At 40.0% G+C, this 26,487-nt stretch overlaps 1 protein-coding gene across 3 annotated transcripts in view; it reads right to left on the bottom strand.

Annotated features, from left to right (window-relative positions):
- SLC4A4 (solute carrier family 4 member 4) overlaps positions 1–26,487 on the bottom strand; it is a 260,171-nt gene that overhangs the window by 220,553 nt on the left and 13,131 nt on the right. For all 3 annotated transcript variants that reach the window (XM_067557015.1, XM_067557014.1, XM_067557013.1), the window contains exon 2: positions 8,551–8,624. In XM_067557015.1, the coding sequence (XP_067413116.1) occupies positions 8,551–8,623 (73 nt within the window). In that variant the 5' untranslated portion in view covers position 8,624. The remainder of the gene's footprint in view (positions 1–8,550; positions 8,625–26,487) is intronic.

Below are 26,487 nucleotides of genomic sequence, written 5' to 3' on the forward strand. Positions count from 1 at the left end.
AAACAACTAACACGTTTTTTGAAGCATAACACCTTCCCTCCTCATCCCTTGGAGCAGTTACGCAATAGCTGAATTCTACCAAAAAAACATGTAAATAAGTTATATGATTATTTGATAATGTCTCATCAGATCACTGGAACTTACATGTCATCCAAAGGTCAAATTTAATCTTTATATAAAAAAGGATTTCCAGTATCTTTAAAAGTTCCCATGTAATGACACTATAGGTAGCCTGTGCTGAAAGGCACTTGGATATGATGAGTGCAGAATAAAGGAGATGTCTAAATCTCAAGCTCTTTCAGTTCCAAAAGCATGATTTTCCTCCTCACTCAATACCTATTAATCACCGTGAGTTAAACTGAAGAATTCCTAAGAAGATTTAACATGGCTTTCCTGAAGCTTATTTTAGAGGTGATTTAGTGCTGTACCTTGACGCCTACAATTCCTTTCAAATAGGGAGGCAGCACACAAAGTAATAGTCAATATTTAAGAAGTGAGAAGAATTTAAACTAAAATATAAAAGGTGAATTCTTCATCAGGCACCTTAAAAGAACATATACAAATCTGAATATTTAAATGAAACAGTGGGTATAAGCCATCAAAAGATGCAGGATTGATCTAGGGAAGAAAGAAAATGTGTGCAATGGAATCTGGGACAAACACATAACTGAGTGGGGCTTCTGTGTGGCAGATAAATGCCTATAACTGGTAAAATGATAAATTGATCACACAGTTTAGACAGAAGATGACACGCATGTTTTGGGTATTCAGCCTGGAGGTTTTTATAATCTATTGTTAGACTCTTACCCACAAACCTATAAGCTGCTTTTCTGACTCTCTTCAAGTGTGAGAGGTTAGACTACCTACCAAACCGGCCATGCCATGAGCTGACCTAATCAGGCCAACGCTGCTTGGATCCTAATCAAAAGAGAGGATGACTTCGGAAAGAGCAGCTTATACAAATTATAAAATCCTATACAAAATGTTAGGCCAAGGTTTTCCAAAGTGAAAACTGATTTTGGGTGCCTCTGTTTTTTGAGACACCTTATTTTCAGAAAGTGATGAACACAAATCCTTTAAAAATCAGGGTCCTGGGAGGTGTCTCAAGTGGGGCACCCAAAATTGAGACGTTCAAAAATCACTTATTGCTTTTGAAAACCTTGGCCTTAATTGTCTCTTTCAGAATATGAAAATTATCATGTCAGATAGACCAAATATTAAACCGTGTCTGGCATGATAAATGCATGTTTGCAGATAGGCTCCTATACCCATATTTAGGTATAAATAAGTGGCTTGATTTTCTCCAGTTGCTGAGCCTTAGGGATCCCATTGACTTCAGTGGGAGCTTTCAGTGTTCAGCCCTCCACAAAATATTAAGCCCCTTATTTAGGCATGAAAGTTTGACCCTAGTTCCTCTAATTGTCTGAGCAGAAAGGATTTTGAATTTTGCAAGTGTGTTGCACTTAGGGAGATCAGATAGCAAGTGTGAAAAAAGGGGGTGGGGAGTTAGGCGCCTATATAAGAAAAAGCTCTGAATTTTGGGACTGTCCCTATAAAATCAGGACATCAGGTCACCCTAGTTGCACTGAGCTGTGTTGGAGGGCAAGAGACTTATAGTGTTAATGAACTGCCTGCTATCAAGTCTAGAGGAGATAGTCTTTCCTCCCCCTTATAATTCCTAGTAATTCCTGTGACTATGGAGAAAACTGGGCATTGGTTATTATTGTAGACTCATAAATAGTACATAACTTGTTTTACCTAAACTTGCCTCCACCTCATCCAATTTAGAAAAAAAAGGTGTTTGTAGTGCACTAAAAGTGTTCTCATGATACTTGGAGTAAACTGCTGTCATTTCAGTGCCTGCTCAACTTTTTGGCATATCAACTGGGGCATCACAAGATCCCTTTTATTCATAACTTAAGCACTGGAGGTCGGGACTGGGAGATGTGAAGCTGACTCCCGCATATCAAAGCAAACATGTGCATGCATGCACTAGCAACAGAAATGTTTGTCAGTGAAACTAACAACCTAAATTCTAAAGCACACACCCTGTGCTTTAGAGTTTGAAATGTTAGTCACTATTACGGAAAGCCACTGTTAGCACACACGGAGCATAAGGATTGGGGAAAAGTACACAGGATAAACAAGAACAAAGGTATAGAAATGCCTATAAGGATATAACAGAAGGATGACAGACACATATGAAAATGACATACCAGAACAGATCAAGCATCCACCTAGTCTAGTAGCCTGTCTCTGATTTGAAGGACTTGAGGTGCTGGGTACCTCAGAGGAAGGCATAAAAGCCCTTATCGCGCACCTAATTTTGCCGTTCTACCTCACCAGGGAGAAAAATCTCCCCATCTCAAGTAGCACATTGCTTCTGGGTATGCAAGTATGGTTAACTATACTGAGAATGTATTTCTTTTAAAAGGGAGATTTCAACTAGATTCTGGAGTACTAAACAAGTTAGGGCCTGTATTTATCTCCATGTACACCCTGCACACTGACAGGCATCCACAACTTATAGTAGTATTTAAAGGTGTGTCTACACAGCACAAGAGCCATCACATACATGGCAGTCAGTCTCAAGTCTGGGTCAACTGACTAGGGCTCCTGGGACTCATGCTATGGGGCTAAAAATAGTAGTGTAGACATTCCCAAGCAAGCTAGAGCCTGGGCTCTGAGACCCACCCTCCTTGCCAGGTTTCAGAGCCCAGGCTCCAGCCCAAAAGGAAATATCTACACTGCTATTTTAGCCCCATAACATGAGCCCAAGTCAGTTGAACTGGGCTCCAAGACTCACTGCCGCAGGGGGTTTTTTGTTTTTGTTTTTTTGTTTTTAAGTGTAGATGTACCCTAAATGGTATGATTCTCATTTTATACCAAGGCCACTTTACTCTGCTCTGGAAACATAAAGGGGCCTTCAAGTGAGCATAAATACTAGGTACACTCATTTTAAAGTCCCTTTACACTGTCAGAGACCCTCTTATACCCACAATATTGTCCAAAAGGTCTTGGAATAGCACTGGACCCATGTGGCGAGAACAGACATACCCTAGCAATTGTTAAAAGAACTCTACAACACAAAGTCCCCCATCTTCGTTCCACTGAGTTATAAGGAAGCCCTGGTGGTACCCACAAGAGAAAGCCCAACTTTGCTGCTTATGAGCCCATAGACGAAAGCAATGAATCTCTCTTTTCCTTAGACCAATGAAGAGTAAAATTCTTCACCACAGGCAGGGGGAGTCAAGCAAGAAACCCGGCTTGGTCCTAAATTCTAACTCCAACCACTAGGCTAACTCTACCTCTGTTTCTTTCACTCCTCTCCACCTCCAACCTTGATCTCTCAGGCTCAGCCCCTCCTTTCCATATGTCTTTTGCTCTGCTTGCCCTCTCATTCTTGTTTCATGAGGAATCGTTAAACAGAAGCATCTACTGGGCCTTCTCTATATCCTTTGGGTATGTCTATACTGTTGGCAGCTACTCTACGTAGTTTGCGTATCTCTTGTTGACTGCCGCCGAATTTTTCCAGCAGTGTACATCAGGCCTTTGTTATCTTATACACTAACATATAGCTCTCCTCTTACTATTCTCTCCTTTCATGGAAGCTCCCTAGCATTCCATTTTTTTTATTGCTTTGTTTGTTTGTCTGATGAATTTTGTCATTTATCAGGTATAATTAAGCATGGCTACACTTCATTTCTATATATTTTGATTAATTGCATAGATTATTCATTTTAACTAGTCCTTCTTTCCCTTTACCAAGTAAAGGTTCTTTCCCTTTACCAAGTCTTAGGTGGCTTTTCAGTATATATTTCTATATCACTAACAAATGTAAAATAAAATGTGAGCCCAGGATGACCGAAATCCAACTGAAAAGTCACTAAAATACAACTCTGTCTTCCATTAGAAATTCCACAGCTATGACTGGACTTTCCTAGATTCATAATGTCCAAGGCCAGAAGGGACCATTGTGATCATCTAGTCTGACCTACTATATAGGAGGTCATACTAGATGATCATAATTGTCCCTTGTGGCCTTGGACACTATGAATCTAATCTATATATCTATTTATTTATTTAAGGTTATTTGTTTTAAAATAACCCGAAGGAATTCAGGAAGGGACAGGGTCTCAAGCATAGTCAAGACAGGCAAATTTTACATAATCTTCACCTTCTGTCCTAAACTGTCATGTAGGGTTTTGGGGCACTAAAGAAGAGTTATACCCAGAGGCAGACGCATGCAAGCAATGGGGGAAGTGATTCCAACATAAAAAGAGTTTGTAAAAATCAGTAGAGCAATCTGAAATCCCTCTGGGAGAATGGTGCTTGTGGTTCCTGGGCATGTGTTTGTCCCAGTATCCTGTTTCAAGGCTCTGGCCTGCAGCTGAGTCAGATGACCAGGGGTCACAAGAACTGCTGGTGTGCAACTCTTCTTATAAAGAAAGTCTGTTTGTACAGAAAGAGGAGAAATCCATACTAGCCAAGTGGGAGCAGAACAAGCCTCAGCTAGGCAAGTCTTAAGAAAATTAGATGGTTTGTGGGAGGAACTCCAGAGCCTGGGGAAAGAAGTGGCAGATTTGTACTGGAAGCGATACTGAACGGTTATGTTTTCTTAGCAGATCAGACCCAAAGAAGAGGATGTGATGTAAGCCACAAATCTACATGTATTTCTCAGGGAGAAACTGCGGCAGTGCTCACAACTTGATGGGGGAAACTGACCACAGCACAAGCCTATACATATTATAAGTATATATTATTATGTAGGCATTGAAACAGCAAGGTCCCCGATCCTGAAAAGGGATCAACCTGCGCAGTCCCATCAAATTTGCCTGTCAAGCTGGAGTCTGTGGAGGCAGCTGCCTTGGCAGGACAAAAGCCCAGATTTGCCTCCCTGTAATCTACATCCAAAGCCCTGCACCTGGATCACTCACAAACACCAGCAGACAAAGGGGAACAATCCTGCAGTCTGATTATCATCATTTCAGCTATCAAGGCCTTCAGCAAAGTCTGGTTAGCCACCCAGCTGGAGAGCAGGTGCTCATCTCATGTGTGTTGCTTTTGCACAGAGATGGATTGTTTTTAAATTGGTCATTTAATACCATATTAAGTGGTTGTAATGCTGGCTGAGTGTTTGCTCCATGCCTTTAATGAAGGAAATCAGCAATTCCTATCTTCTCCCTTTAAAACAGGGGTTAAAAAGCCATGTTACTGCCATTATGATATTACAAAACACTTTCCATAGATGTAATGTAAAATAATTTGTACTACAGGGTTCTGTCACTGGAGAATTTAATATTCTTTTAAAAGAAAAGCCACTCAGCACTTATACAGTGCATTTTAAGTACTTTTAGTGTTTATCATGCAGGTTTTAGGTGGTACTGGTGGCCTGTGCTATACAGGAGGTCAGACTAGATGAGCTGGTGGTCTCTTCTAGCCCTAGACTCTGTGACGCTTCCCAAAGGGAACAGACAGAGGGGAAAAACCGTGAGAGTTCTTTTTACAATGCACATTCAGCTAAGTACCATTTTAAATAAAATCACTTTACAATAATCGAAATGTTGCCCCAAGTTTTTAAATCCAAGCTCTTCAAATATGACACTATGTTGTCACAGCAGCAGAAGTGAGAAAGAAAATTAAACTAAACTAAGTTATCAAAATAAATGAACAACATACATTCTGTGGTGGAATTTTCCTTGCCTTATATTTTTAACTGCACTTGTTCATTAAAAAAAAAAAAAAAAAAAAATCAATAATTCACAACCAGTCTTCCAGTCATTACCACCAAATGACTGAAGTTTTGATTGAAGCAAAATTAAGGGTAGCATTTTATGACATTACACAACCTTTTTCCCTCCAATGTGAGATAACACAAATCCAATGACATCACAACAGGTCAAGCAAAAGAAAAAAGGATTTAGCAAAAATGGCAAACCATTTAGGGGTTGAGGGGAGGGTGTTACACAGGAAATAAACAAACTTATTTTTAAACAGAAAATTCTATTCTAATCAAGTTCCAATACTGCATGCATTTCCATGGTATCCCTAATTTATTCAAATAGATGGATATGGAGGGGAGGCGGGGAGCTTGCGGAAACGCAGGCCACGTTCACCTACATGCTTGAACCCTGTCAGAGTGCCCCTCTTCCTTTACAGTATTGAGTTGCCAAACTTGAAATCAAGTATCCTCCACTCTACTATGAAGTCAGAGCTACTACTGGCTTGAGGGGAGTTAGAGAGGCAAGATCTTATCTCAAAGGATAAGGTGGAGCTTTACTGTTTCCCTTGTTACAAAACTGGTTATTAAGTAATCTGTTTGTCACACATATCTACATTCCTAACTTAGTGGAATTTTAGGAATACGTTACTACCTTTTAAGAAAGGAATGTACAGTAGTGTAAATAAATGGGGCTTCTTTTCTTTTTCAGAAAACTTGACGCTGGAACTCTATTTGTTCCTGATTCCCCTGGTAATGCTTACATTTTCCCACTCTCTGAAATGGAATCGGGAAGTAACCCATCTTGCTGAGTCATATTTCTGAGCATCTCTATACAACAACCAGGCGCCAACAAAGCAGCTTTTCATAATTCAAATGTATTGTGCTTGTTACTTCTGCCCTTTTGATATTGAAGCAAGGTAGGCAGGTAGCATTTAGCCATTTTCAAATATCAATAGCTGACATGATAACTTCACCATGACAATATGCAGGAAATGGCCAGCTACACAGATATCTTACATTATCTTCAAAGTTTGGGGATATGTCAGAGGGGCATATTCTCTCAAAGCATATGTAATTCCCACAAGTGTTACAGTTACAGGCAGATTAACACTGTAAAAGGCACATGCGTCTGTGGTTTGTTCTGGGTTAGGCAAATGCAAAAGGCCAAAGCATATGAATAATTATTTATACAGCAATAGTGCTGAAAATGTGCCAGGTGCTGTCAAAGCACACAGGAAGACAACCCCTGCCCCAAAGTATAGCAGAGAAGCAAAGTTGCAACTCAGAAAAAAGAAATAAGAAATTCTTATCACATTAGCCCACCTATTCCTCTTCTGGTACAATGAGAGTTGCTACACTGCCTGTATTCAGAAATTGACATGTGTTAGTTTCCTTAACTAGTTATCCAGGGTGCTTAAGAAGTTTCACTGTAGTACCTAGGCCCTGCCATTAAATGAGAACAAGGGAGTTAGTCATATAACCCAAAGTCTGAATCTATCAAAAGGCTCAGGCATGGAATTACAGTTTCCTGTGCTGAGGAATTATATAGAAACTTCATCTCTTTTCACCGCCTCTACTCCCTGCCCCCAGCAAGGTGACAACAACTGGACTATTATTCTTTAATGATAGAGCAAATTTGGGTATTTGCCTGGAAAGAATATTAAAGAAGGGACAGATATAAAACCATAGTCCTAACAACCACCAAACCCTTCTATTTTTAAATACACTTCTAGGGGGTTGGCATGACCTTTTGCTGCTCTGCTCCTTACAGTTATAATTGTGTTTTATTATGGGGGACCCAGAGGTCAAGTTTTATACATTGTTGTCACCTGCAGTTACAGAGCTTGTCACCATTATAGGCTTTAAAATACAGAGAAACTTTTAAAGGAAAAAAATGACATGTCTAAGTTCTGTGCCAAAGCTTTAAACCCCCTGTGGACAGTATCCTCTTACAGGAGACCCTATCACCCCAACCCCTATATAGACAGTAAATGGCTTAGTAAATACCAACATGGTGATTTATAGCTACTGAGCACAGCTGACATTATAGTTGAGGAAACAAAACACTGAGCTTCTTATACCTGGCATTTTCCAGGCTATTTTTCATTGAAATGACTGTTTTGAACTGCTGGAAGCTTGATATCTGCAAAATCTTGGATCTGTGAATGCAGCTATTTTCTAAAACTATTTTCATACTTTGGGGAAGGGCGGGGGGTTACACAAACATAGTTTATGCAAAACTAAAAAATTCATTGTTCATTTCTTTAAATATGGGCAATTCTTGGCCTAGTTAATCAAGTTGCTTTTCTCACAGAAAGTCATAGCCTGTATTTCTTTTAAGCTGAAAGAATCCCACAGAAAATGATCCTCTTAGTGCCCTGAATCCAGCGCCCAGCAACCGGCACTCAATACAAACTCTGCTGGGATCATTTTGTGTATGGTTCTCCTCCATTTGATGTCTGCCAATGTATGCCATATACATTAAGGTGCAATATCGATTCATAAGTGCTGTGAAATGCATTTATATAAAAAACCCACACAGCATCTCAGGGCTATTCTTTAGAGATGTGTGAATGTTATTATGGAAATAAAAAAAGAATGCATATCATAACATTAGCTCTCACTTTGAAAACAGGACTCTTTAGGTGTAAAAAGTCACGTCTACATTAATTCCGGCTGCTGCCATTTCGGTCATTTTTAGGATTAATTGTTCAGAAAAAGAACTAACCTCTTTCACTGAATCTGCCTGTAGCAAATTTGTTTTGCTCTAATATATAAATATTGAATTTTAAAGAGAAACCTTAATCCAAGAAATATAGATCTCTTACCTTCCACTTCTTCTTCGTCGCATACATGCTTAAGGAAGGAAGCTCCTCTGTCCAGCACTGCCTCATCCTCCATTCTATAGTAATAGAAAAGAAAAAAAGAGTGCTCAGACTTCTCCTGGAGTGAGCTATTGGAACCAGCCCAGCTTCTGGGCAGGTTAACATGCAAACTATTGTTCATGTTATTGTGGATGCTGTTGCTCTTCTTTCAGTGTCTGCTGTTCCTTCATGCAGCTCCTTTTGAATGGTGTTTGGTATTAAGCTGGCCCCACGTAGCTGGATCTCTACCCTTGGGAGGGCATCAGTGGTGGCAGGTGAGAGAAAGGTAATCCCAGTTAGTAGTCTTTTCTTTTAAAAAAGAGACACACAATAGTTTGGTGTGTCTAGGCACTAGCCAATAGCTTGTGGAAATCCAGTTTCACTGAAAAGTCCTTCTAAAACACATTGCCTGCAAAACCACCTACACAAGCAGATGCACATAGTGTATATAGACCAACACGCACACAGACACGCATTCCAATGCACGGTGAGAGCTAGGCATCAGCCAGCCTCTTAATACCAGCAAAGCACACTTCTCTGTTGAGAAGCAAGCTTTGTGTCACATGTTGGCCTTACGGAAATCTGACATCTGAGGATTATCCAGAGACCAAGCTACAGTAGTCAGGCCATCACAGCAGTCATTTATGTGTGTCATCCATTCATTCACTGATTTTCTACAATTCTTTCTTTCATCTCTTTCCCCCCGTCCTTCTCCCCCACTTCCCATTCATTTCTATGGCAGACAAGTTCCAAATTTTATAACAAATGCCAGGAAGTTCTCCTGTTGCATTAAATGTAATTTTCACTATATAGTTTCACACACTAAATAAGATCTCTGAAACTTCCACAGAGAGTGTTTTTAAACCCACTTCTGACTAGCAAATATCAAAAGTTAGAGTCAAAATTAAAAGAAACCTGCAATGTACTATACTAAAAATTGTAATCATATTTAACGTAGATGCTAAGTAAACATTTGTCAATCTTCACAGTTGCCGTGCACTCTTAGTACAGGGAAACCCTTCAGTTGTAATTGTCAAATACACATCCTTAATTTACGCACTGCAAGTAGTTCCACTGAAGTCAATTAGGCTTTTCAATGTGTGTAACTCTGGAGAACTAGGGCCTAATGTTTTCTACCAACTGCGAAAGACAAGTGCATTTGGGAAATAAAACAATGCACCCTTTCCTGAATCTCCTGCAGAGGCTGAGAGGGCCATCCTAAAGTGGGACAGTCCCTGAAAAACATTAACACATTATCAGGTCTTTTAATTGTGCCCCCCACCCCCCACCAATAGCAGTTACCAGTATATTGATTTAGATCTTCAAGAGCGTAGGGCAATCTTGTGCATATAGAGACCTAGTGGACAAAAATTTGCATTGGACTTTGTTTATTGAGGTGTCTGCTTTGCTACATGATGTCAAGCTTCCTCTGAGCAAAAACCAATCCAAGATTTTTACAAGCCAATATGCTCCAGAATTCCTCCTCCCCATTTTTCAACTAATAGTTTGCCAGCAATTTTCCCATCAACAGTTTGTTTTTCCTCCATCCTGGACTTGGTTAGTAACATCCACATTATTGTAGCCTTTAGCTATTAGTGTCCAGCTAAGAACAGCTCACTTTACACAGCAGATTCCTGAATATTTCATATAGGAGTAGAGCAAGAGGAGAGGGGGCCAGATTCAAAACCAATAAGGGAACACCCGCAGTGCACTCATTTCTTCTGGACAACTGTACAACAATCACTAGAGTATTATCTGACATGTTTAATTCTAGAGATGAGCGCAAACCAAAACCCCAGATTCTGACGCCCACAAAGTTTGGATCCAATTCTGAACTTTGCAACACAGGCCAATCTCTACTTAATACAGTCTGGTGGTTTCCTCACATACTGTAGATAGCAGGTAACCAGAAGTCTGTTTTAGAGGACAAATTCCCACGATTTTAGAATGTCTGAACATTGTAGCATTTTACAAGCTGTTTCCCTGCATGATGAGCGAAGATTTAACATTCTATACAAGCTAGCATTACCAGCTAAAAATACAAAGCCAGCACATATGTACATGCACAAAAGCCTTTCTCCAGCATGCATGTTCATTAAATTATTTGACACTATTTATGATATTTTATTATGCACACAAAGGAACTGATTCCACGGTTGCTTGGGTATGTGAGAAGTATGTGTCTGCATGTGCGCCCATGTGTTTCTCTTTTTCTTTTTAAACAGCACAGCAGTTGATTGCTATAAATGCAGCTGAAAACATCTGGAACAGATGGCACTGATTTTCAGACCAAGTCAATCTTATACACATGTATTTCTCCCGTGATTACTTCACAAAGTCTATTCTTACACAGGTTTCCTCATAAACTGCTCTGCAAGATGTCAAAGGATAAAATCCTCTTTTAAAGAAGCAATATCAATTAATTTAGGCCCCAGATTGTGTGTGTTTAAACCAATAGAAATATTTTCAAAAATTCTTTCTGGTCCATTTTTAAACATTCCCCTATGCTCCAAACATTGCAGTATTATGGTAATGTATTGTAACCAAAGAGTGATAGCGACTGGGGGAAAAAAAAGAGAACAAAACTGCCTACAAGACAAGCTGAATGAAAGGTGAAAAGAAGATTTAGTTTTTTAAAGTTCTGTTTGAATAATCGAAGACAGCGTATGTAATATTGACAAAGTTTGGGTTTTTTAAAATATGGCTTTAATCTGAGAGCCCCTTTAATCTACTCTGAGTGACACCTCACCCTTACATACAGATTGCATAAGAAACATTATGAAAATCTTTAGATGTAAGATATTTAATTCTCCCCCTCTCCTAAACATCTCCCTCTACTTCCCCTCAGGTGTCCCCCTCCAGCTGCTGACTGACTCTACAGCTTTTCCAAGAGTAGCATTACCAGCTGCTAATCAGCGAATGACAAGCCGCAAGCACAAACGCTGCAGTGAACAGCTGTCTTTGGACATTACTGTTAAAGGTCCCTGCATTGCACAGTTCAGGACCAATTCAAATTTTCTCATCTTTAGCATTTTATATGGTTTCACAGTAACAGTTTTTAGTTTTAAAGGATCCTTAACCGCTTGTGGCATATTTCAACTTTTATGCTTTCCCCAAAATCGGGATAGGGCAGATGCAGAGGCAGATACAGGTTAATAGCCAGAACTTGTACTCTGGTTGCCTTGGCTCCTATCATCATCATGATGGCAAATCCCAAAGGGATGTGGTCTCCTTGCAAATTGAGCACCACCCAGATTGACCTCAGGCAAAAGGCTTAAGATGATAAACCCAGTTTATGTCCATCCCTGGCAATCCTGTCACATCCCCAAAGCTTTCAACATCCACCTGATCTCCAGCCATATAGCGGCATTTCTTGGTATACATCCTTCAGAATCCACTGGGCTCCCATTCTAATAATATGCCCACACCAAGAAAGCCATCAAAACCAAACTAGTGCTGATAGAGGCAGTTGCTGAGTTTGACTTCAACTATCCTAATTTCTGATCTTGTCCTGCCACTTGACTTGGAGCAGCTAACAAAGTCGTCAAGAATCAAAAACGTAAATCTAGCGTTCTTCAACCTTCCTCAGAGCTCACGTTTCACTGCCTTACAGGAGAGTTTGTATTACAAACTGTGGTTTTGCAGACCTTCGGCTTCATAGCAAGCTTGATGTCACAATACCCTCTCTAGAGACCGCTGAAGGGCCTGAAACATGGTGGCAGCTGCTTCTATACAAGCAGCCACATATTTTGAGTATCCTCCAGCCCTCTCTATGATGCTGCCCAAATATCTGACAATTTCCACCTGCTCAATGACTCACCTGGACAGGTTGATACTGAGCTGGTTGTAATGTGGAGCTGGAGGCTGCTTGATAATGGCTAGGGATTCAGACCAATGTGTGCTGCTTCTCACTCAACCAGATCAGCCATCAGGTGCAACAATTCACCAGACTGAACCAACACAACAATGACACTGATGTATTCAAGATCACAGAGCAGAATAACTTCCTATCTGGGAGTTCAGCCAAGCTGTCTTGACCACTGTTCAATACCACCATTCATTGATTGATGGATAAACTTAAGGCAGTAGCTGTCAATGGCACTGAACTGAAGGTCTTGGCTCCCCGTCTTGTGTTTAATCCACTGGGAGAGTAGCAATTACATCTGAAGACACCACCTCCTGACTCTGTCACAAGACTCCCTCTTGCCAAAATTTGGCAAGAAAGTTGCATTGCAAATTTTCACAAGAAAATGTTTCAGCCTCCTAAAATTTTTGAGGGGGGAATCTAAATTTGGAGCAGCAGTTGCACAAAGAAACAAAACTGGTGAAAATCTTCATATGAGTTTTATTGGAGATGGGGAAAAGGGGAATAATTGTGTATTGTCCTACCAGCATACTGTGGCTGCTAGGTAGAGCAAGCTGCGCTGGCCCATGGTGGAGAAAGTTGGAGCTACTGGACGGAACAGACAGACTCAGTCCTGAGACAAGAATGGGTCTCAACTCTAAGGGAGAAGAAGAGGACAAATGGAGCAGGCTTGCTAGTCCCATTAAGGATGTACCAGACGGGTGGAATTTTCAAAGGCACTTTGCCTAACTCTGACATCAAGGGCAATTGCTAGAACTGGGATGAAAGTTTTCATGTTGACAAAATGTTTTGTTTCAGGTTTTGAAGACCAAAAGAATATCAGTTTTCCATTTTCAATTTCTAGATTTGGGAAAACCACATTATCTAATGGGAAAATGTTTGGTAGAAAAGTTACAATCTACAAACTATTATAATAGTTTACTTCAGTGGGCGCACAATTGGGACAATGCTGAGCACCTTTGAAAAATCCCACCCTACATAAGTGAGATTTTGACAGAAGTCCAACATCATGTATCAGATACAGCATCCAACTCAGGCACTAATGCACATACCTTCCCCTGCTGAGTGCTAGAATCCACTGAAACACTTTGCTAGTCAAATTAGAAGCAGTACTGACTAGTATAAAGGGAGTATCATCCATTCCTAAATCCATAAGAATGGTGGCTGCAATCTAGGATCAAGAGGGCATGGTGTTTTAACAGTGGGCAAAAGGAAAAGTTGGAGGAAGCAAAGTAGTGTTAAGTTGGAGGGAAAAACATGAGAAGGACCCTCACTATTCCAAAAAAGCAGAGGACCTCAAGTGATAATCAGGTAAGTCAGACTCCTTATTCTGTGTAATTCTCAGTAAGACTGAAGACATACCAGGGGAAGCACCTCAGAAAGTTCAGTTCCAGTATGATCCAACTAAACTTATTTCCAAAAGGACATGAGGTGCCTCAGTATTAATTTATTTTATGGTTTTCTTCCTTTTTTAAACCTACCACAGAACTCTTGTTCCTTACCTCCGACCATTCTTCTTTATAAGTTTCTTTAGTGGTCTTCACCTTGCACATCACTTTCTAAAGTTCCCGCCAGTGATGGTCTTGCTAAAAGTACTTAACTGGGAGGAGATACAATTTTTGGTGGAATTCATAAGCTCCTGAAAGAGTTAGGAACACAAGTCCCAAATGACAATATCTTCTTGAATGACCCTGAACAAAGCACTTAACCTTAGACAGTTTCCCCAGCATGAACCTAGGGATAATTCATGCCCAACTCACAGCAATGTAGTGAGATTTAAGAGTATATCAAGTGTTCTGAGATCACAATTTCAAAGGTACTATAGCATTGAGAAGTATTAATTTTTCTGTTGTATTTGTCATACTATATATATACATTCACATCCATGAGCTAAAAAAATCACGGCTCAGTGTACAAAGCAAGAACGGAACCTTTTCAAAAACTAAGAATCTGTTTGAATGTTTGTTTCTATATGATAGGATATGGTTAGAACCTCTGACTCAGAAAGCCTGCCTAACACTAATGGAAATCACTTTCAGAATCTGGAAAGTTTGCGAGATGCAGAACAGCTCTGTTTAATACACATGCCGGAAGTTATAGTGGGAAGGTGAAGACTGAAGGAAGGTTTCTAAAACAGGCTTTGAAGAAAAAGGTTTCTCCACAAAATACGGAGCAACTAAACAGATGGAGTGCTGCCACCTTTTGGCTATTTAGCCTAATCACAGCAGTGGTGAAGAATGTGTTTTTAGCAAATAAGTCATGATACAGCAAAAGTGCTGCCTTATTTACCCGTTAAATTGAAATTGTTTATTGTAAAGAACTTAATTCAATCCTTCATGCTGACATTAATCAACACTACTGATTTTTATACCTTTATAATTTATGACAAGAGAGAAGAGGATTGTGATAAGAAGAGAAGAAAAGCTGACATGGCAGCATTGGGACTTGTCAGACTGAGACACAACCAATGCAAGTTAATAAAATGTGCAACATTGCTAGAGAACATAGATAATAAATGAGACGTTTCCAATAGGTTTTTAACATTCTTCCCATTTTAAACATGTTTTGAAATCAGAAAGAAACACAAATAAGTTTTAGACTTAATGTAGAGACAGATTCAGCCAGCTCAGCAACCTATGAGAGAGCCAAGTTTAAAATAGCAATCCTTTTGCAGTCAGTCAATGAAAGCATGCAAAGGCTCCAGGGAGGAAAAGGGAATGTGAACATCAGGTCACTTAATGGCATTGCCTATTGGCCAAAACATAAGCGACATAAATGGAACTCTGAAGGTAGGTCAGTTCAGCACACGTTTCATAGTCAGGAGGACTCCCAATCATAAAAAATAAAACCTTCACTCACTGCAAAATGAAACCTGTATACAGGAAAGCGGGAGTTGGGTACCATAAAGCCTGCATTGATCCTACACCTTCATAAAGGCCATCTGTTTTGGAGGACCTGGATTTCATTAATCTGTTAGATCTTCTCCTACAATTTCCATCTTCGATGTGTGTGAGAGAAATCTAGCACTAAAGAAAGCAGTGTGTCCCCTGCACAAGCTAATCTATGTATGAAGAACAGAGGGCAAGCTTTCAACTGAAGAGTCTGCCTCTTTTATAACAACCACATTTCACAGTCCTGAGGATAGCTGCCTTCAGACTATATCAGTCTGCAGACTTGGAGTCCCTTTGGACTCAGTGCTACTGGATACCCAAATACCAACAACAGCAAAAGATACCCTTCTTCCATTTGCGACTGCCCAACAGATAGTATCCAATCTTACTGGGCACAAACCTGGCCATCCTGATCCAAGTACTGGTTACCTCTAGGCTTGACTTCTGCTTCTCATAGATACAGCTGACACCACATACCCTGAACAGACTACAGCTGCTGCAACACTGACTGTCATGAGCATATCGTCAATACACCACTCCTGGCACTGGCTGCCCCATGGGACCAAGCCTGGCTACCTGACCACTTCTCCTTCCACGAGCATGACCTTCCATGACAGCTATGTTCCATTGGAACAATGAAACTGTCGACCAGTGTGGGAGGCTCATCAATGTGAGACACAGAACTGTCACTGGAGTGGGACCCAGATTCTGGCACTCCCTTCCCCTAGAGAGGGAAGTCACCCCAGCCCTCACCACTCCCAGGGCTGAAAGGGATCCACGGTGATTTGACTAAGCTTTTCCTCATTCTTTACCAACACAAACAAACAAAAATCCTGTGAACTAATCAAGTTGTTTCTTTGAAAGACTAATAAGGAACCAAGAAAGAAATTATTTCTACTTTTAAATATTTGGGAGGGGTTCAGATACTAAATGGGAGGAGAGGAGAGATTAAGAGGATTAAATTCAAATGAGGAATTGATTACCTTGCAGCCTGTATGTGAATTTTTGTTGAGGGAAAATATCTATATATAATGTAACCAGTTCCTCATTAAGTACTGATTTCATTTGGTCTATTCTTCTTGACAGAAATTCACACCTGGGCTGCAGGACATACAGCATGAGCACTCACTCTCTCTTCACTCTGAATGGCCTGATCTGTGTGTTTATAAATCAGACAGTCAGTTCTCTTAAATGTCGTTTTCCTTTGGTTATGAAACATTTTCTCAAGTCGTGGGCTCTCTCAGCAAGAGGCTATGCTCAGCAGGGACCAAAAATGCTTCCATTCTACCCGAGAGGTCCCCAACTACTTTATCCTTCACTGCTAATACAAAGCTAGCTCCCTTTCAAAAGCAATTCATGATAATCTACAAGGATTAAGTCCTAAAAATCATGCCTTTCTGCTATGGGAATGAGGGAAGGTATAACAGCGAGGGCACTGGATTTGGACTTAGGAGAGCTAGGTTTAACTCCCAGCTCAGCTTCAGAGTTCTTGTGTGACCTTGACTAAATCACTTTGGATTCTTTGTGCCTCAGGTTTCCCCATCTATAAAATGGGAGGAGACACTTCACAATCATTCACAGAGCTTATCCTTGCAATACCACTGTGAGATAGGGAGATGCTCAGATACTATGGTGAGACAAGCCATCTACGTATCTAGATGTATTTTCTAGACAGGTTGGAGTATCTAATTAAAAACAAAAATCTAAGAGGTTTCATGTTTTCCAATTATCCTGTCAAGGAAAAGGCCAAGATGACAGAGTCTAAGCAACCCCAAAGTAGCATGGACTATTTTTATTTCATAGTATTAAATATAGACCCCCTTACCCATTGCTTTCACAACAGTTTCTGGTTGATGTCACCAGCGACACATTTGCTGATGTTGTGTGTGTGCTAGTGTAAACACACCAGAGAAGCCAAATGCTGGAGGCATTGCTAAAGACAGTAAGATAAGGCCAGCTGATCAGTGTGACAGATCTCCCTCTGTGGATCACTTGTCTTTCCCCAGAAGGCATGTGAAGCCTTGGAGACTCACCTTCCTTTTTGCTAGGTAACACAAATGTGTTGTTCACATAAATCTACCACAATGAACAGGTCAGGACAGCTGCTAAAGGGGCTTCCACGTTAACATAATCATGGCCATATTGGATCAGACTAATGGAACATCCAACCCAGTAGCCTGTCTTCTGACAATTGCCAATGCCAGGTGCTTCAAAGTGAGTGAACAGAACAGGGCAATTTATCGAATGATCCATCCTGTCGTCCAGCCCCAGCTTCTGGAAGTCAGAAGTTAAGGGACACCCAGACATGGGGTTGCATCCTGGACCATCTTAGCTAATAGCCATTAATGGACCTATCCTCCATGAATTTATCTAATTCGTGTTTGAATCCAGTTATACTTTTGGCCTTCACAACATCCCCTGACAATGAATCCCACAGTTGACTGTGCATTCTACGAAGAAGTACTTCCTTACGTTTGTTTTAAACCTGCTGCCTACTAATTCCATTGGGTGGCCATGGTTCGTGTGTTATGGGAAGGAGTAAGTAACACTTCCTTATGAATGGTGTGGAGAAAGTGAATGATTTTATAGACCTTGATCATATCCCCCCTCAGCTTGGAAAAGAAACAACTGAACAGCCTCAATCTTTTTAATTTCTCCTCATATGGAAGCTGCTCCGTACACCTAATCATTTTTCTTGCCCTTCTCTATAACTTTTCCAATTCTAATATATCCTTTTTGAGATGGGGCAACTGCTTCTAGTATTCAAGATGTGCGTGTACCATGGATTTATATAGTGGCATTATGATACTTTCTGTCTTATTTTCTATCCCTTTCTGAATTGTTTCTAACACTGTAAGCTTTTTTGACTGCTGCTGAAAACTGAGCAGATATTTTCAGGGAACTATCCACAATGACTCCAAAGATCTTTCCTGAGGGTGGCAATTAATTTAGACTTGGTTCTTACTGTTTTCTTCAGGTTTTTCTCATTTCATGTAATTGTAGATAAATCAAGTTCAATCCAAAAAGAAAGAAAAAAATGTTCATTTATAGCAAGGCTGCATTCTCCCCAAATCCCAAAGCTCTTTTTCTCTGCAAAGAACACATTTCTTAGAAATTGTCTTCTCCAACAGCTTGTCAGATGACCTTTCCCTTTTCATTCCACTTACACCAGCACCCACTCATTCTATTCTAACTTCTTATCTTCTTCTTATCAATTTACACTGTGGTCTCCTAAGCCAGTTATTAGAACCTAGTGAAAATGCAAACCAAACCTATGGTCTGAATAACAAACATTGAACAAGACACAAAGGAGAGTGAAAGGTTGCTTGTTTGGCGATTTTTCCGTAACAGATGATAATCACAAAGCTGCCCCCCCACCCTTTTTTTTTTTTGGTAGATTATATGATTGGTATCACTATGCTACACTGTTATTTAGATCAATTAAAGTGGTTTTAGCATTTCACTGACCACAGCTTAAATTCCCTTTAAAAAAAAAAAAAAAAAAATCAAAGCCAAGACACATTACCATTTCATGAAATGTTTGATTCCATACATTTGTTTGCAGGGGGAAAATTTTAAAGAACATGTTAATTATTAACTTTTTACAAAAGAAACAATTTGCCAGTATAATTTTTTTATGTAAGTATTACGAGATGGAAACAAATACAAAAAGGAAGTGAATGCAGAGAGTTGAGTCAGTGCAAGTTACTAGTTACAGTGGGTAGTTTGTTGTTTTTAGTTTTTGTTTTTTACAGTCATTTCATTCCATTTAGCCAATCATTCCTCAAACAATTGAGTTGTTAATCTAACACTGACAGTAAATCCTTCCACTTCTCTTAATTCCTTTATTCTGGTCAACCACACTTCTATAGCTGGTGTGTGTTTTTGCAGTTATAGGGAGAGATTCTGCAACTCTTACTTGCATGGAATAATACCTTTATCTACACATGGGCCAATCTAAAAGAATGCAATCATCAGTGTGACAGATCAGAATCGGGGCCCTGATTCAGTAAAACACTCAAGTACGTTTAATTTTAACCATATGTTTACGTCCCATTATAGGATTTAAGCACGTGCCTCAGTGCTTTGCTGAATCGGGGCCTAGCTAACAGTGATTAAATACATTCACTGGCTGCAGTCTTTATCTTTTCAGCATATCAGGACATTTTCCTAACACCACAGTAATAAGAATTATTAAGTATATTTTGGCAAAAGAATGGTCCTGATCATTTGAAGTCTGGCATAGGAAAGATGACCTTGTGTCATGATAGCGTGATTATTGTCCTAAAGAAAGAAAATAGGTTTCCAAAAAGGAAAAAAAAAGAATTTCCTCACCTCCAGCAACTCCAGCAACACATTCCAAGTCAGACCGACAGAAAAAAAATACCACAAGCCGTATCATCCAGAAGAATCGTTTTTTCTCTCAACAATGCGCGTATTTAACAAAATACTGACTACGCTGATGCTAACCTCAAACCTCGGGGGAAACAAATGTACTTATTATGAATTAAATCCATCAGGATATTCTGATCAGAGGTAATTGCAGGTCACCCAACGAAATCAATAGGCAGCAGGTTTAAAAAACAAACTTGGAAGTACTTTTCCACACAATACATAGTCAACCTGTAGAACTCGTTGTCAGTGGACGTTGTGAAGGCCAAAACTATAACTGGGTTCAAAAAAGATTGAGATACATTCATGGAGGATAGATCCATCATGGAAAATAGGTCAAGGATCCAACCCCATGCTCTAGGTGTACCTAGTCTCCGATTGCCAGAAGTTGGGAGTGGATGACAGAGGGTGGATTACTCGATAATTGCCCTGTTCTGTTCATTCCTTCCGAAGCACCTGGATTGGCCACCATCAGAAGACAAGATACTGGGCTAGATGAACTATTCATCTGACCCAGTATGGCCGTTCTTTTGTTCTCAGAGGACAAATTTGTCTGCTGCACCACCACAGATTTATGATAAACCTCAAGAGCAGCAGCATATACCCATCTCAAACCCTGTGCCACCTGGGAATTCAGATCAGCCCAAGAGTGGATCTGCCCCTACAGAGCTTTGGTAAGAAACTCTGCATTTCACCAAATCAAAACAGACTAGAACTCAGCTCATTCAAAGCCTGCTACAGCTAATTGGCACAATGACCTCATGTATGAAATGCTTCCTTGGGCAAAGCGTCACCTGAGGATTCCACAGTAGTTCACGCTAAACCATTGAGGACTGCCCAATGCCACCAGGAGAAGAAAATAACCTTCTCAGCCACAGTACCCTCCTCTCTAGACTGATAGATATTAAAATACCCAGGGGATTGGTCACCAAACTTGACCATTGGAAACCGTAATAATGAATACTAATCTCAGCAGCAGAGACACCCATCTAGAGATCCACTCCATTCAGGGACTGACAGCAAACACAAAAAACAGCAGCGTCACAAGGTGACTGGAGTTACAAGCAGCAAGACCGATAATTTCAGACACTATTCAACAAAACTGCTACCGCTAGATGAGAACATAAGAACGGCCATGCTGGGTCAGACCAATGGTCCATCTAGTCCAGCATCCTGTCTTCCAACAGTGGCCAATGCCAGGTACTTCAGAGGGAATGTACAGAACAGGTAATCATCAAGTGATCCATCCTGTTGGCCATTCCCAGCCTCTGGTAAACAGTAATCCCTGCCTATCCTGGCTAATAGCCTACCCTCCTTGAACTTATCTAGTTTTTTTTTTAAACCCCTTTATAGTCTTGGCCTTCACAACATCCTTTGGCAAGGAGTTCCACAGGTTGACTGTGTACTGTGTAAAGAAATACTTCCTTTTCTTCATTTTAAACCTGCTGCCTATTAATTTCATTTGGTGATCCTTAGTTTTTGTGTCATGAGGAGTAAATAACACATCCTTATTTACTTTCTCCACACCAGTCATGGATTTTATAGATCTCTATCATATCTCCCCCTAGTCATCTCTTTTCCAAGCTGAAAAGTTCCAGTCTTATTAATCTCTCCTCATATGGAAGCTTTTCCATACTCCTAATCATTTTAGTTGCCTTTTTCTGTACTTTTTCTAATTCCAATGTATCTTTTTTTAGATGGGGTGACCAGATCTACGCACAGTATTCAAAATGTGGGCGTACCATGGATTTATAAAGAGGCAATATGATATTTTCTGCCTTATTATCTCTTTCTTAAGGAGTCTCAAAATTCTGTTAGCTTTTTTGACTGCCACTGTACATTGAGTAGATGTTTTCAGACTCCACAATGACTCCAAGATCTTTCTTGAGTGATAATAGCTAATTGAGACCCTTTCATTTTGTATGTATAGTTGGGATGATGTTTTCCAATGTGCATTACTTTTCAACACTGAATTTCATCTGCCATTTTGTTACCCCATCACACAGTTTTGAGAGATCTCTTTGTAACTCTTTGTATTCTGCTTTGGACTTTACTGTCTGAAGTAGTTTTGTATCATCTGCAAATTTTGCCATCTCGTTGTTTACCCCTTTTTCCAGATCACTTATGAATATGTTGAACAGCACTGGTCTCAGTACAAGCTCTTGGGGGACATCACTATTTACCGCACTCCATTCTGAAAACTGACCATTTATTCCTCCCCTTTGTTTCCTATCTTTTAATCAGTTAATGATTCAGGAGAGGACATTCCCTCTTATCCCATGACTACCATCTCTAACATAAATGGACAAGTGGACAGAAGAAGACAGTTTTGGTGTAGAAAACAGAAAGCCTCTTCATGTAAGTAGAGAAACAACTCTTGTCTTTAAGGTACTTCTGTGATACGGTGATGCGAGCAACATACTATAAGGACCTAGATAGATAGTCACACGTGATGCACATAACAGGTATGTGGAACCTCAGAGCTAATGTGCTGAGCAGACAATACATAATGATGGGCAAATGAAGCCTCAACAATAAGACCTTCCTCTAAATCAATGTTTCTCAACCTTTTTGATACCAGGGACTAGCTTACTGCCTTCCTAAACTGTGTCAGGGAGATCTCAGAGACCAGCATCAGTCCATGAACTGGCCATTGAAAAACATTGCTCTAAATGACATCCACTCAAGGGGAGTCCAAGATCAATTTATTTCTATCAGCCCAAATCAGGATAGAGAATGAGATACTGATCCAGAATTAGGAACTATCAGGCTCTGGCAAAAAAAAAAAAAAATGCAGTGTCAAAACATGTCCTCAGGCAACTGGTATGTGCGGTTTCTACTGATTATTACTGCCAAGGGGTTTGAGCAAAATGAAAGGTAACAAGGTGATACTCATTACCACACAATAGCCCAGGAGGCCAGAGTTCTCCAAAGTAAACCAGGTGTCAGTGCAAGGACTAATAGACTTGCTGACCAGCCAAACACACTACTGCAGTCAGAACTGCCAGATATACATGAGAAATCACAGCTCTGACAAGGAGTGTATGTGTTTAAAGCTGAGAGCATTTGTATCCTACATTTTCAGAGGATTAATATTTAGGTTCTTATAGAAATTTTACAGCTATTCAAGCAAGCTGGTCTGAGGAACTGATTCCTATGAATACTGATGTTAAGCTAGCTCCAACTGCTTCCAAACCCATAGGAGGACCTGTCCATATGCACAGGTTTCGCAGATTTGGCTGTAATCTTGTATCCAAAGGGGAGATTTCCAGCTTCACAGTGGGACACGTATCCCTCACTTCTAGCCATGGAAGGGCCTGAGATTTGACATCAGGACATTTTAAGTCTAGAAAGATTATTAAGTCATTTTAAAATGCTTTTAATAGCTCTCTGAGTCCTATATGGTAGGATTCACAATTCTGCTTTGGAAACAGAGTTACATTTAACAAAAAACAGTCACAATACATTTAAAACAGCAGTTCTGAAACTGTAGTACAGGTAACACTGGTAATACACAGGTTGATTTAAAGTACTAACTACACTGATTAAAATGGTAAAAGTGGCAGGACCAAGTACCTTTGAGTTTTAAGATGTGATAAAGTAGGTCTTCAAGTCTGAGAACCATTATTCTAAAAAATTTATCAAATAGTTTTTCCCGTAATCCACGTGGCATACACAGCATACATGATGGTGCAAAATAATGCTTCCATTCCTATCCTTAGAGGGCCAAAGAAATATTTCCCTGGCATGTTGATTAAAAAGAAAGTGGCAACTCTCTGAAGTTGTTCTGTTGTTTGGAACGTTACAGTAACTACCAAAGAAATGCGTTAGTGGGCTGGGAACAGGTAATGCAGTGAAAAGTATGACTTAATTGGCATGAACTTGCATAACTTGATCTTGATCTTGCCACATGAGTAATTAATAGGATCATCCCAATATCATGACAATAAAACCTTTTACACCACTAGTCATAGATTTCTAAATATTGGGCGCACAGAAGTGCATTCCCACAAATTTCAAATTGATTATCTTTAGCTTGGAACCTATTTTAAGAAAATAGGGGGAAGATTGTGAAAGGTACAAGTGAGCATTAGGTGCCCCACTCCCATTGGAAGTCAATGGCATTTGGATTTGTGCTTTTGAAAATATCAAGAGAGGCAAAAGTTACCAACAGATTACTTTGGTGGAGACATAAGCATCTTAAAATGCCAGTTGCAGGTAACACCCTGAAATTTGTTGCCAGATTACAGCCAGCTATCCTCCAGCTGAGCTTTGTAACACTGTATGCAGGTTTCTGGGAGACACCATTTAACAATGAACTGTTTTACAAGGAACATCTAATCTAAATAAAGCTGTTTAAAGGTAAAAGGAAAATAATCTAATATAATATTAAATCCTGGTTATCTGCACCCATTATCTTGCATTTGTACTGCTCTACTAAGTAGAATGATTGCCCTGGGACTATGGCCAGAAAACTGGATTGATACCACAGTTCAAGACTTCAGTTCTATTACAGGAATTTTCAAAGCAAGGTTCTGATGCTGAAAGGTGCTGAGCATCTCCTGGAAGATGTTAAGCACCCTCCGCTAAGTTGAAGGTACTTGTCACCTCACAGGATCAGGCCCCAAGAGAATACTAAATCCTTTGTCCCAGTTAGCAGAAGAGGTTTGCAACCCAACCCATTACTGTACCAGCAAGATTTAAGACAAGTGTGTCCTAATAGTTGGTTAAGGGTAAAAAAAGCAAAAGCAGTGTAAGACGGCTTGTTTTACTTGTACAGAAATAACAACGGAAATCTTTACCAATCCCATATATCTCTCCATCATCTGAGGACCACACTACGCTCAGCATGCTCAACCATGAATGTGATGTGCAAGAATTAGTATTGCACTGCTTTTTAATAAAAAAAGTAAGATGTATAGCTAATCTTCAGTGAATTGCATTGGCTTTGAGCTCCCCTAATTTACTTGTTCATTTAAATTGGGTAATTAGGGTAAAAGCTACAAACAAGATCTCTCTCTTTATTCAGTTCTATTGAAGATATTACAAGAAACAGGCTAGGATTTCCACAGAGTTGTTTTTCTGATTCTGTATCTTGAACCACTGAACTTTTAATGGAGCGATGGTGGTGACCTAAATGAAATTTGAAGAACAAAGAGGTTTTGTTTTGCAATGATTCCTGAGGGTCTATGATTTTGTTCAAGAGTCTAGTATGCCATTCCCAGTGTAAAATGTTAAATGATATTCAAAGTTATGTGACCATTATTTTATGTGTATTGCAGATTTGATTGTGTGTTTATTTTCAAGATATGGCTTTACTGGAGCTGTATATAAATTAATCAAACTGGAGTGCCTGTGATACAGGAACAGTGCATCAAGGACCCAATTCAAAGCCAGTTGGAGTCAACGGAAAAACTCCCATTGACATCAATGTGCTATGGATCAATCCATGAAATAACCCATTTAGAAAGTCAGTGTCATAAAAATATAACTCTGATATTCTCCCCTTCTCCCCCTCCCCCAAATTAACATTTTAGGGTTTGGGGGTTTTTTTAAGTCACATTTCTGAGTCACACAAGTAATTAAACTGATCTTATTGGATTATTCTCTTCCTTCACTTTGGATTCAAAACTCTATATTTCTCTAAAAAAGGGGTTTTTTTTAATCTGTGTAATGCACTATTTTAAAAAGCAATCTATCCTTCCTAATGGGTCAGTTTTCAGATTAAAATGCTTTTCATCACTTTTTATGTTAATCCTTTCCAGTTACACTATCCACATTAAACTGAAAAAGTAGAGAGAGAATCCAACTAATGCATTAATTAAAAGGAAGCATTTCCACATCACAAATCCAAAGACAGGCCTTTTCCCCCCACCACACTAACTGAAATCACTCTTGATTGAAATGAGAGATAACACTGGAACTCAGCTTCCCCCAAAAAGCTGTCAAAATCCATTTCTGTGAGCAAGACTAAATATAAAATACACTGTCCAACGAAGGCCACAACAGCTCTGAAAATGTTTTCATGACATGGAAAACAGATAGGTTGTTTGCATTAGATTGTCCTTGCTTCCAGAAAACCAGATGAGTCCAACAATCATAACTTATGTTTCATAACGATCACTGTTAATATTCATACAAAAGTAGGGAGGGGCCGATATTAATTTTTAACCTCTCTAAACAACAAACATGTGCTGCTGTAGGGAAATCTTTATGCATAGCTGAGTAGCAAAGACCCTTTCCTGGCCACCCATGAGGACTGCTGTGAGGGAAATCGAAGCCCCTATGTTCTGGATCTCTTGGGTGTTTCAAGCTTTTGGCACCTGAACGGAGTCCAGCCACTACCCCAGTCTCAGGTCCCTCAGCACACACTCAGGAAGCAGCCTTCTGCTTCCACCACCCCCAAGTTTCCACCACCACTGACCAGATGCCTAGCGCCTTCAGATGCAGCACTGACGCTTCAGGCTGCCCAGTGCTTAAATACACCAGTCTCCCAGAAGTCCAGCGCAAAAGGTGCAAAGCTTCTGGCTACAAGCTAACTCTTTGAGAGGCCCATAGAGGTTGTGAGGCAGTCCTCCCACCCGTCCTGCCCAGTCTAACATCTTTTATGCTCACTTATATTTAATGATGCAAAGCACAAAATAAAACATCCCCACCGCAGCATCCCTCACTAGCTCACCCGTCCCTTGGGAGTCCATGGAGGAAATCTTCAGTATTCCATCTGGAAGGCCAGTAGGATCTTCTGCCCCCCCT

The sequence above is a fragment of the Emydura macquarii genome, unplaced genomic scaffold, assembly GCF_026122565.2.
Source record: "Emydura macquarii macquarii isolate MOO-44397 ecotype Brisbane River unplaced genomic scaffold, CSIRO-AGI_Emac_v2 contig_1790, whole genome shotgun sequence".
Lineage (NCBI taxonomy): Eukaryota > Metazoa > Chordata > Testudines > Chelidae > Emydura > Emydura macquarii.